The following is a 13794-nucleotide window of genomic DNA, read 5'->3' as shown; positions in this document are numbered from 1 at the left end:
TTGAATCTTGAATTCACTTAATGATCTCTTTTAATCTGTCTTTCAATCGTGGCAGTTGATTCTGCGGAGTTGCTGGTTTCCCTCTGTTATGGGATGTTTTTTTTGCCTAACACTCTGGAAGAAACCTTTTATATTGAATTCACTAAATGCGTATATGCAAGTTTCTAGAGAGTGACTATTATTATCATTTGGTATTGTGAGTGCATTCCTACATGTACATGTATGTATTTGTCCTGAGGGTCACTGGGGTCACTGATATTCTGTAGTACCCCTTAGGACATGCAACCACTCGCACATGCACTTTAATATATACACTCACACACTCCTCTTCACTCCCTCTATTCTCCCTGCTAACCCCCATTACCCCTCTGTGCTGACAGAGAGCTTTTCCAGTCCAGGCCACAGAAAAGGCTCTCCTGCTGCCTCCCAAATGCTGACATGCCCAAAGACACCCCTCCCCTTTTCCTCACTATTTTTCATTGCACTCCCTCGGTCTCTCGTTGCCTGTATTGCTCCCCTCTTTATGTCATTTTGCAGCTCTCGCTGTAATACAAATTAATTTGGAGTTAGTTTTCTGTGTGTTCCTCTGTAAAGTTGCTGTCAGCTTCAATCTGGTGACACGAGCAGCGATGAGAAGTGAGAAAAAAAAACACTCCACAATCCCTTAGAATCATAAATGGGAACAATGGCCACTAGACAGTAATAACAGCACACTCTCCAAAATTTGCCAAATATCAGCGGCCAGTTGATTTTTCATTAGTGCTTAACTATATGAGTATGCCAATTCAGTGTGCTTAAGAAGCTGTGTGTGGAGTACCTACACTCCTAGACTGGATTTGTTTCTAAGGGTTTTTAGAGATACAATGTGGTGAAAATCACTTTTGAACAGTTGTTTATATGGTTTTATTTTTCACTGGGCCTGGAGAGGTAGGTTGCCCCCCTAAGCTGACTGACTAAATGTAAGCTGGTATTGATTGTCCTTCTTCTCACAGTCCTGCTGAGGACACATTAAATGTGTTATAAGCCATTTAGGGCTTGAGGCCTCAAATCTCACCTGTCTAACTTAAAATATATTGACATATTGTGCTCAGACAAACTTTTTATTTTTTGACGTAGCCTCTAGGTGTGTACTGATACCTGAGATGTGTGTGTGTGTGTGTGTGTGTGTGTGTGTGTGTGTGTGTGTGTGTGTGTGTGTGTGTGTGTGTGTGTGTGTGTGTGTGTGTGTCTCTTATGCACAGTATACTCTCTCCGTTCTGTGCTGAACACTAGGGAGCATGTGTCAATGTATGGTTGTGTTGGGTATACGCAAAGACATTGAATCTGTGTGTGCTTCTGAGTGTGTGTGTGGTTTGTGTGTGTGTGTGTGTGTGTGTGTGTGTGTGTGTGTGTGTGTGTGTGTGTGTGTGTGTGTGTGTGTGTGTGTGTACAGAGAGCAGGCTCGTCCTCTTGCTGCCCCGGGGGCTCAGAGCCCATTTCCTGTTGTGCAGTGTGATAAGTTTCCCTGTCAGATCCTCCCAACACTACTATATTTCTGATAAGCTCCACTGCTAGTTTTCCCGACCTCTGGCACTGAGATCAATTTGAGATTGATTCAGAATGCCCTGCTGGGCCGAGCTGGAAGATCAATTTGAGATGGATTGTTCACGCCAGGGGGGCAATGACACGCAGTGCAGTGCTCACTTGCTTTCCCTCCTTTGCTTTCTTCACCCCTCACACTCCCCAACTGTTATTTCTTTCTCTCTCTGCATTTTTCTCTCCTATCTACTCCTCTCTCTTTCAGTTGTTTTACACTGTACTGTTGTACTGTTGCTCTGTATTACACCCTGCGTGTCTTTTGCATCAATCCTTATTCATGCCTCCTTTTCTCCCTCTCCCTGCTTCTCTTACTTTTCTCTTCCCAGTGGCGGGTAGGCAACAGGGATAGAGATGACTTCATTAGCAGAGGGACCAACCCCTGTAGAGTGATAAGCCTGCAGGACAGGAGAGATAACTCATCTTGCTGGGTAAATATACGGATAGAAACCAGCGCACGCACACAGAAAAATATTTTCCTTTTCTCAGTTATGCGATCATGGTCATTATTGCCATCATGCCCTGAGCCATTGGTGTCAGCGCCGGACTCATGACCTTTCTCCACAGAGCATCATGTCTACAGCTTCCATATCACTCTCTCCCTCTTTTCCACATACCCCTCTCACTCTATCTACCAGTCTCCTATCGTCATTTGTTCTCTGCTGCCTTAAAAGCTATGGCAGTGGACCTTAAACCAGCAGCTCCACTCTCCTCTCTTCTCTACACAGAGTGACCTTTTTACCCTGCACTACTCCCAACTCTGACTGCACTGACCTTTACCTACAGTACACCCCCCGTCATCTTTCCGAGGAATGGACTGCAGACAGCACATTGTATGTGCATCCACGCAGAGAGAAAGCTGACAAAGAACAGAAGGAAAAGCTGGACAGAAAAATGAAAATAGCTGTGACACTGTAAAACGTATGTGGAAATTGAAGGAGAAGGTACAGAGGGCTTTGATGAATAGTTAGTGGGCTGTTTTTTTTTGCCACAGCATAAGCAAAAGCTGGCCTTAGCTATACACTTTCTTGCCAATGGTGGCAAATTGCTCACTCAGGAATGAGGTGTGAGGATGCTGGGTTCGGTATGCTTCAAATTAACTACTGTGTACCAAGTGTCATCCCAATACGTTTAAAGGGAAGTGTTCCAAATGACCACATTCGAAGGCAGAGTAAGATGCGACGAATTGTACAAATGGAGATACAGGCACACACTGACGTACACACGTCTCTCCTCAAAGGCACTCGGTTGTTAAAACAAAAAGAGACAGAAGTAGCTGTAAGGATTAAAAAAAGAGAGCATGAGAGACACGTTTACATCCTGCCTACTTTCTCACCTCCGCACATCTGGTCAGTGGCTGTGTCAAGTGGTAACACTGATCAGATTGTTGGTTTCAGAAAATTACAACAAATTGTCATAATCAGCCCCCTCAATGCTAATGTTACAAAAGTGTGTGGGGGGTAAAATTATACATGTATGTGATACAACACATAACATCTTGCTGTATTGAGCTGGGAGTGAGCCAGGGTCTTAAAAAATGCACCAAGCAACAGATTTCATGCTTGCTCTACGGTCACTGACTTGATTGGTCGCATAGTGTCTGACATGGCTAGAAAAACATTGCTACTCCCAACCATAACACTGACACACAGGCCTGGAAATCTCTCCGCACTTTATTTAACTTCATTCCACTGAGATGCAGACAAGTACAACACTCTTGCTATTTGTAAAGAGAAAGTAAATGGGGAAAAATTCATCACTGTGAACTATGCTTTTCAATATACAACAAATGAACAACCAAAAACGAAGTCATATTGCAGTAGGTGATTTGTTTATTCTTTATTCTATCTGTATTTTGCCTTGTTTTCCTTTATTAGATGTTTTTCTGAATCAAATATCAAATACATGCTGTAATGACATCTAGCCAAGTCAGCAAACACAGGACATTTACTATGTCCTTTAAGGAAATAGCCTGCAGGATGGTTATTGTACAATTCACAGAGCCATAGGTATGAGCTCACACTAGACTTTTGCATGGATCAGGAGCAACCTGTGATCATCATAATCCAACATCCACACTGGGAAAAAGGTAGAGGGTGAGAGTAGAGCAACACTATGTTGCAGCTTTTTTTTCCCCCCTTTTTCTTTTTTTACATACTTTTATTTAAGTGTTTTTACAAGCAACATGCTATTTTTCCCTCAACAACACATAAATGAGTTATCTGCCAGTCAGTGTCCCTGCACATTATGCAACCCCCTCTTTTAAATGATGTTTAAAACTGTCATTATTTTAATAAATGATGGGGATGCTGTTCATACAGCTATAGCTGTGGGTGGGTGTCATAACAGCTGGCAGTCAGCTGTGTTGTGACAATCAGAGTGATGTCACAGAAATATGTCTAGCAGAAAGAGGTCGTTCATGAAAATGGGTGAACTTCAACATTGCTTTCCTAACTGCAGATTGCCTCCATTTGCCCTTTGCTTTTTCCCGGCTCGTGGTGGATTTTACAGATGTCAGCCAGCCAAGCCTCAGGCTAGATACACATATACAATCTGACAGAATAAGTGACAAGTGTTGCATGGGAACAAATGAGATGGTGAAAGACAAGACTAAAAATATACTCCGTAAAATAAGCTGCATACTGTAGTGTTTTACTGATCTATTCCCAATGCTGCCATAGTGCCTCTAATAAACCCTTAAATGATAATTCAGGTTAATTACAACCTCTCGTCTTTATTTTCATAGTTTTTGTCATTTTATGGTGACATTACACTTACCAAACTACAGCTAAGATGTAGTTATAACTATAACAAAGTGCCTCTAATAAACCCTTAAATGATAATTCAGGTTAATTACAACCTCTCGTCTTTATTTTCATAGTTTTTGTCATTTTATGGTGACATTACACTTACCAAACTACAGCTAAGATGTAGTTATAACTATAACAAAGTCTGATAGGGTAAGCCATGCACAACTACAGTAAGGCATGAGCCAAATTTGTTTCTTCTTTTAAAAACTGCATGATCGGTCAAACTGTTAATTCTTCTTGTCCAATCTGACTACTTTTTAGTTATTATAGCAATTAATGTGATGAGTACAATAACCATACCTAATAAAAATTATGTTCAAAACCATAACAATAAAGACCCAAGTTGTAATAAACCAAAATTGTCTTTTTGTTGCCCTTATGTGACCCATTTCCTGTCACACTATTTCCCATCTTTGTAATATCTGCCATCAGATTAACCTTTAAGTTACTTTTAACCACACAAAACAGATAGGACATAATTACCCACTGCTCCTGGCAACTGCAGACTTCATACCCTAATGCCTCCACCTCTCCTGCCCCAGTTAGTCTCTTTGAGCCTATATGACACATGGGCCGACTACAACGTTTCCATCCTAACTTAAACTCCTCTATGACCAGCCCTTCTAATAATTAAAACAGATGAGAGAATATTAAAAGAGCGCAGCGCGTGGAGAAAGCAGACGGAAATACCAGAGACCAGATGCTCAGTACGCTCTGCCACTTGGTGTTTAGGACAGTCCCCTCTTCACTGAGATGCAAAATGGAGCAGATAATAAAATGAGCAGTAATGATCTTTACACAGGCCAGATATTTCCACAGTGAAACAGGGTGTAGAGACAAAAAAACAGCTTAACTACAGCAGTCTCTCTCTCTCTCTCTCTCTCTCTCACTCTCTCTCTCTCTCTCTCTCTCTCTCTCTCTCTCTCTCTCTCTCTCTCTCTCTCTCTCTCTCTCTCTCTCTCTCTCTCTCTCTCTCTCTCTCTCTCTCTCTCTCTCTCTCTCTCTCTCTCTCTCTCTCTCTCTCTCTCTCTCTCTCTCCCCCTCCACCTGAGCCTCCTTATAAAGGCCACACAGTACAGTGAGCTTTTGTAGTAGTGCACTGGAGCACACAGAGGCCACGGCTGCAGCATCTGGGTTGTGAAATGCTAGCCTCTCTACCCCATCCCTTCTTCCACAGCTGGGACTCGCCAAGCTAAAGGGGACCTGAGAGTCAGAAAGCACGGATGATAAATTATGACAAAACCCTTATGTTGTCTTGTCAGGGTCGCTCTGGAGCAAATGGCCTGGGGGAGAGACTTATGCCAGAGTGGCAATGGGAGGAGAGGAAGGGGACGGGGGACGGGGAATGGATGTGCCAGCTATCATGAGACAAGAAATGACTCTGACTACATTAAGACATATAAAATAAAAAAGCTTTTATTGAGTTTAACTATAGATAGAAGGTGACAATTTATTTATTGACATAAATAATCCAACTTTCTAGCAATAGTAAAATGCTGGAAACCCGCATGGTGTTTCACGAACAGATTACATTGGTTTAGCGTCTTAGACACAAGTTTGAAAGTTTGTTCGCAAAGTAATCTAGGCCACAGACAGTAGTGTTTGTTGGCCAGCGCTGTGAGAACAGTGGGAGGAGGGAGGAGACGAGGGACGCTGCTGCCAGCAGCACGCAGCAGGATTATTGGGAGTTTGGGCAGAGAGAATTTTGGTGGCTGTCTCACCATTATTTACATTTGTGACTTTAGCTGCACTGTAGTATTCATACTGGTAAATGATCATGCAGATTGGCTTGTCTTAGAATTTATTTATCTTTTCCCTAGAACTCAAAATCTATATAGTGCTATGCAGGGAAAGGGAGACACACATTTAGATGCTGCCTTCCAATGAACATGAGAGCAAAACCAATTTAAGAACCTTTTGCAGTTTCACATGTACACATTAATGTTTTTAGCATATCTAGGGATGGCATGTCGGTTTGATGGCCCACTTTGGTCCAGACTGAAATATCTCAACAATTATCAAATGGATAACATTAAAATTGTGTACAGACATTCATGGTGCATATAGGATGAACCCTTAATGACTTTGGTGATCTACTGACTTTTCCTCTAGGGCCTTCATTAGGTTGTAATTTGTGTTTTTTGTTGACAGCTTTCAAGAACTATTGGATGGATTGTCATAAGGTTTGTACACTCATTCATGTTGCCCTCAGGATAATTAATAATAACTTTGGTGACCCTCTGACTTTTCATCTATAGTGCCACCATCAGTTCAAAATTCTATTAATATAACAACATTCCCATCAGCGACTGCTGCACCATGTTAGACTAAGAACAGTACAGCCTCACAGAGCTAGGGGCAGGAATCACCAGAGGCCTCACGATATGATATCATGATGCTTATGTCACAATACCATATTATTGTGATTTTAAACATATTGCAATATTCTGCGATATATTGCAATTTATTACCTTTTTTCCAACTTCAAATGATGTCCCCAAAAGGAAACTTTGTCAACATCTGTTCATCTCACTTCAATTTTAAAAATGGCATTGTCAGACAGACAAACTGAACAACACAGTATAATAAAAGATTGATACTTGGCGTCTGTGTATCGATACAGTATTGCCACGGAAAATATTGCGATACTATGCTGTATTGATTTTTCCCCCAGCCGCTAACATGGCTGTAGACGTTTAGTCTTGCTTTTCTGTTTTTCTGTGTGTGTCCAGGCTGGACAGGTTCTCAGCTTGGTTTGCTTGATTGAATGTGACCATTAACCTGAAATGGCCACAGAGCGCCAACTTTAAATTCATGTCATCTCAGTCTTTATCAGGGCTGCTACCTCAGGTGCGTCCATTTGTGGTTAGTCATTTTGTGTGTGTGTGTGTGTGTGTGTGTGTGTGTGTGTGTGTGTGTTGTATGACTAACCTCATTAATGCATGGCTGCACAGTGTTGAATAACTACGTGGTGGAATGGGCAAATAGCGTTTGGGGGTTTAAGGGTTATGCAGAGATGGTCAGAGGGAGGGAGGAGGAGGAGGGTGCACATAGAAGAGAGCTGGATTAACTGTTTTGAAGGACACGCTGGGGACATAATATATAATGTCCAATACTGCAATACACATACTACTGTATGCTATGATGAAACCAGCACAGAGACAGGATATGGTGCTGCCAGGAATGAACATTTTCAAACATATGTGGAGTCCCATTTATGCAGAATAATAATGAGATTTGCTGATTTGGCCTGGGACAAACAAGCTAGCACCAATAATATTACATCTGTTAATATGCATTTCCTATTCTTGTTTGTATTCCCAACCTATTTTGCATTCTGATGTCCTATGTGGATACCCTGCAAAGTATTTCAATATTATTTATCATGTTCACCCCAGTTGCTTTAATGTGAGTATCTCAACTCTCACTATTTCCATTGTCAGCAAAAAGCCTGTTGTGCCTGTATTGGTGCAGCTATTCACAGTAATTTCATTATTATATTATTTTGCATCTTTGGAAGTGGAACAAAAAATATGTTTTCAGGAACCCAATAAATATTGACCTGTTTTGCAATAATGGCGTCTCCCTTGTCTTTTCTGATTATGTGATGTTTTCTAAGGGCCTTGCTTATTGTTTTCTTCCGTCCATTGCTGCGTGAAGGACGATATATGGATTTCCAGAGGACATGGAGGAGAAAATGCAATGTCAGAATAAGTGTGGTAAAAGCTCAAACTTTGTCAGAGTACTTTGTGTGGTTTATGCTCATTAGAAGATCTTAAGCCTACAGAGCTGCAGCCAGAGAAAGAGATGCAGTTAAAGGAGAGAGTTTGAGGTAAGAGTAATGAAAGCATGAATGAATTTAAACAAGCCCACACACTGTCGTCTTTCCCACTGCCCTCCATTCCCCTCGCCGCCTATCTTAGCACGCAATGTTAGTGTAGCTCCACGGCGCTGTATTGAACCGCCAGCTATAAACAGTAATCAGCTTCAGTCATATGTGTGCACTACATCAACAGAGAGATTAAAACACTGACGGATGGAGACAGCACCTCTGGCTAAAATCAATAGCAGCTTACATACACAGCTGGTATAAAGCTAATAATAATAACACTGCATTGATTGCAACACCGAGGTGCAGCCATTGAGTTACAGATAAAGGGTTGCAGCAAATAATAGAGTGCATGATTATCTCAGAGTGTGTGGGGGCAGGAGTGTGTGTGTGTGTATGTGTGTGTGTGCATGCATGCGTGTGTATGAAAGGGGGGTCCTACTCACCCATAAATGGCGTTGCTGGCTCTCTTACTCGCTGCCCTGGAGCGGCTGGACTTCAACTCTCCACTCATGCTCATGTCTGCATGGAAAAGCAACCAATTAACTTTGTACTGATACAGTTAAGAGCATCATAACACAACACAGCAGGGGTACAAAGCCCAGAAAATAATATACACTAACCTGCCATCCCTCCACATTGTCTGGTCATGTTTATCCTACACTCGAGTTTCATCTTTATTTGAGCAAAATTTACCTAAACTGTTGTAGTTGTTGTCATCATTTAACATGATAATGATTAAAGGGCCGGCTAAGACAGACTGTGGCTGTTTTTCACATACATCTATCATCCATCACTCTTCGTTGATTGCTTCTGCCACTCCGAGCCAGCTGTTCACCTCCATTTTTGTCTCCTGTCTGCAAGTGTGCATCAGAAACCTGGTGCAGCTTTAGACTTGTCTCAAAAGCCACACCCAATCTCTCTTGGCCCGTTTTCGTACGTCTCTCCTGCAAACACCTCCGCAGACATGTTCCAATGGGCCAATTAACCACGAGCCACCTTGATTACAGGATATGCCAACAGCTCACTGCTCACATTGCTCAGCAGTGATTTACCAAAAGGTGAGTGTAAAAGAGAGAGAAAAAAGTGAAAGAGCAAAAAGAGGAGGAGAGGAGGCCGGTCTGACATGGACAGATGGGTGGTGAATGGAGTGTGACTGGGCCAGCTGCACATACACTCACACAGCGTGACTGTCAAATGGCTGGAAGCTACAATTAATTAAGTATGGGTTTGAATGTGTGAAAAGAAATTTAGACACGTGTATGCCTTTACTTCCCACAGCAGTGAGGCAGTTTTAGTCCAACAGTGACCTGCTGGATGGCTTTTCTGCAGCCAACTCCGCTGGTTAGGAACTGGCCCCTGCTGCTGACATCTTAACTGTTACTTGCCTGAGCCACGCATGCATGCACACCCAGAAAACTACGACTGTGTTGATGAGGAATATAGACCCAAAGATAGATAAGATAAGCAATATTTGGGGGGAATAGTACTGGCATTTCAAAAGATATGTGAAAAATATGATAAATGTGTTTTTTTGGAAATGCCCAAACAAGTAGAGGCATTAATATTTAATTTCACTCAGGAAAACGTAATATAGTCGCTAAGACCAGAAAATGACTCAATTTCCTATATTATTACATATATTATTGTAACTCACTCTGATTACTAGTTTTATGTCATGCTGCCCACCTCTACTGGATATGCCATACTTTTTATGCGCCAGTGTAATATTTTCATGTGACAGTAACTATATATTTCTCTACTAAGGCGACAAAAGACAAGAACAATGTGTATCACAAACAAATCTTTAAAAGCATACTGGACAGTGCCTCGTCTTCACAGTTTGGGGTAGAAGTGATTGTAGGGCAGAAGGAAACAAAACTGAGTTTTATAATGCATTTGCTGAGCAACATGACGACTGTATGATTGACTGCATGAATAAGCCATTACACAGGAAGACGGGAGGATGCTGCTGAGCACAGTTGTCTCGCTCTACGGGAGCAAAACCTCAGGAGGTAATCAGACAGTTATTTGGTAAACAAAATCCTATGTGCTACAATTAGATTCTCCAGTGCAGACCACACACACACACACACACACACACACACACACACACACACACACACACACACACACACACACACACACACACACACACACACACTTTTGAGGTTTGATCAACTTCATTTGCTTTTTTTATTTAGTGAACTTTTTTTTTTCCTTTTACTGTATGTATTTAATATATAAAAGATGCTAAATTGGGGGTGTTAAAGTAAAGTGTTACCAACATCTGATCTTTTGTTCCTCATCTGTTACTTTTCAATTTTCAATTATTCTTTTAAAAAGGTAGAGGCTAAGATTCTAATCCAATACACTTTGTCAAATTTAGAGAATATCTCCTCACAGTCTGCTGGCTGTCTGTTCTGTGTGTGCGCTGTAAAAAAAAAAAAAAAAAAAAATCTGTTGTTCATTCACAGCCCTGGTTCTGTAAATGGGAAACAAACAAAGCAGCTGGGACTGAGCCATACAGCTCTATTCCGTTTGTGCTTGTGCACAGAACAGGGAAAAAGCCATAGAGGTATAAAGAAAAAAATAATTGCAGACTCCACCTTCATTTCAAGATTATTTACTTTATTTTTCCTTATTAGAGTTTTATGTTAGGTGAAAGGTTTAAAAAAAAGGGAGGAAAGGACATTTGATTCTAACATAAATCATTAAAAAAAACAAATTATCTTTGGAACAGCAACATACAAATGACAGCATGGAGTAGTATGGAGAACTGATTCCAGTGGTATGCATCAAAGACAATTATTGTAGGTTATATTGCATATCACAAAATTGTCTGTATGGTGATAGTATTATAATCATGGGCAGCATGTCATGATAACATTGTATGGGAAGCCATTATTCTCACTACAGATCAGCTGAATCAGGGACAAACCCAAGAGACTCCAGTACAGGGAGATCATAGAGTAGCATAAAAGGCAGGTTTGTAAAATAGGAGCAAAGGGCACCAGAGGACACAATCAAGGTCACACGTGATCAGCCATAATGAGTTAGAAAGCGTCCGCCTCTGCCACGGTCTACAGTCTGTCACTGTGCTTTGTACCAACGGATGTCAGGCTGAGAGCCAGACTGTGGCTTCATACCAGGCCAAAGTGAGAGCTGGATTAATCACAGTAACTGGAAATGAAATAACACAGCAACAATGTGAAAAGGCTTTTCTTATTCTAAATGATTCTGAATCTCCAGAGGAGGCAGGAGACTGGACGGCCTTTGAAGACCCCAGTCAGTCAGCATCCAGCCTGCTAAAGTGTCCTTGAGTTCTCCACCAGCTCCAGGAAAGCTGCTCTGTCTGAATCTCCCTGCATACACTGAACAGACAACTTCTCTATCTATCAGGATCAATTAGGAATTTTATTCATCTTTTTTACATCACTGCTTTTAATTATGCTGCAGGTGATTCATGTATGCAACCGTAAAACTCAAGAACAAAACATCAAGGACTCTGCTGAAAGACATGAATTGGGGGAATTCGTGCACAGCATGCATTTTATGTTCACAGACCTTTTCTGGCAAGCAACACACACACACACACAGAAGTCACTGATGTGTGTGAGATAGGCTATACAGTATAACATGATCAGATAAAAATGTTCTTTTCTTTCATCATTCTTCCTGATTCTTCAATTTTTCATGCAATGGTTGAACCACATCCTTCATTTAAAAAAAAAAAAAATGTGTTAATCTCTCAATCACACAACTCATTTCAGAACAGAGCACAAATACATGAGCCAATGTCAAATGTTTTCAGTGGTATTTCAATCTAACAAAAACAACATTTTGCAATTCTGCTCACAAACATTCCAACCACAAAGACAAAAATGAAGCAATTATGACTGAATGCCTTTCAACACTGCAACAATCATTTAAACTAGCGCAACTGGGACTGCAAAATTGATTTCACTATAACTGGCTTATGCAGATTTAAGAAACTGACATACCTTGATGAAAAATGAAGCTGCAGTAAATAATATTTTCTTTTCTTTTTTTGGATTGTACATTTCCATTTATTACTGCCACTTCAATCAAATTGGTAATGATATTGCTGAAACCTATAGAACAAAGTTGTCAAGATTAAACACTACTTGCAATAAAGCAGCAGAAAGAGACATAAACCAAATACATTCCTCCACCTGAGTTTGTTCCATCCTTTAAATATGACAAAGGTTGTTCGCCTTGTATTCAGACTTAAACTTCTATTTAATTAGATAATCTGTATGCTCTGTTGTCACACTTTCTATTTGCACCCTGCTGTGCATTATGTTGATGTTTAATACATTTTATAGATTAGAAAAGAGGCCATTCTTGGCTTATTTTCACTTTAATACGCACACAGCTTTTTAGCCCTTAGTTGCCTCAAAATGTATTAATCAGGCCACAGTCTGGCACCCTACATATGAAGAGGAGGTAGTCTGTCAAAATATGGACCTCACGGTCATGCTGCATCCTCTTTATTTCTTGCACTGCGAATTACCTCAAGTCCGAGCCAAGCGGCAACCATAAAGCTTTAGTTTCCACTCTCAGGGCTAAATGCAGTCAACTGTCACTGTCAACCTAAAACATGGATTATAACACACAGATGTACACAGGGGGAATTATTGGAATTTTTGAGTCTTTGTAAATTATAGAGTGTGGTCTAGACCTACTCTATCTGTAAAGTGTCTTGAGATAACTCTTATTATTTGATACTATTAATAAAACTGAATTTAATTTGATTGAATGTACTTGAATTTAATTGAATTAATAAATAAAGCAAATCAGATAGAAAAGATAGGGAAGGTTGATGTAAATAGATGACATATTGAGAGCGATGCTGTGAGCCAGAAACAAAAAGGATCTGTACACCACAGCAGCGAAAAAGGAGGTGGATGAAAGCTCTTGCATTACAGTGACTATACATGATCGAAGTTATACGCCCTGAAAAGATCCCACATCACGGAAAACCACAGAGAGACAGCCAACTGCCAAATGAGACTCACTGTCTGTCACCCTGTATTGAACTCTACAGAAGACTTCACTTTCCCAACAGACACGTATCTTTTTGAGTAGAGTGCTGTTTCTGAACTAGTGTGGAAGTTGCGAGAAGATGTAGCAGCTCAGATTAGGAATTGTTCACAAACGAGATGCACTACTCATTCAACAGCTGGGGGGGGAGCATGCTTTAGTCCATCACATAATTAAGCCTTCAGGCGTTTCTGTTTCACAAGCATTTAATGCCCAGAGAGCAAGTGCTGACCTTGCCAATGTGAGAGATTTGATCATATGTACCTGCACAGTTTTGGTGAAGTTGTCAGAGATAGCTCAATCACAATGTCACAATTCTAACCTCAAACATCCCACAGATCATTTTTCAAAACCATCAGATTGGATCAGTGGGTAGGTACGGAGAAAGCCCAAAACAGATCTGAGGCAAAAGTAAAAACGAACCTGGGATTCAGACTATCAAACACAGGCTGATTCTATGAACATTTAGAAGCACTGGGGAAAATATTTTCTTTCAGAAACACAGTGCTGCAT

At 40.9% G+C, this 13794-nt stretch overlaps 1 protein-coding gene across 1 annotated transcript in view; it reads right to left on the bottom strand.

Moving 5' to 3' along the window:
• Positions 1–13794, bottom strand: part of LOC114556962 (heterogeneous nuclear ribonucleoprotein C) — a 41813-nt gene that overhangs the window by 27729 nt on the left and 290 nt on the right. Inside the window, exon 2 of the mRNA XM_028580135.1 lies at positions 8661–8736. Coding sequence (XP_028435936.1) covers positions 8661–8736 — 76 coding nt within the window. The remainder of the gene's footprint in view (positions 1–8660; positions 8737–13794) is intronic.

Source organism: Perca flavescens, chromosome 1, assembly GCF_004354835.1.
Source record: "Perca flavescens isolate YP-PL-M2 chromosome 1, PFLA_1.0, whole genome shotgun sequence".
In the NCBI taxonomy this organism is placed as follows: Eukaryota; Metazoa; Chordata; class Actinopteri; order Perciformes; family Percidae; genus Perca; species Perca flavescens.
This window is presented reverse-complemented; position numbering and strand designations above follow the sequence as displayed.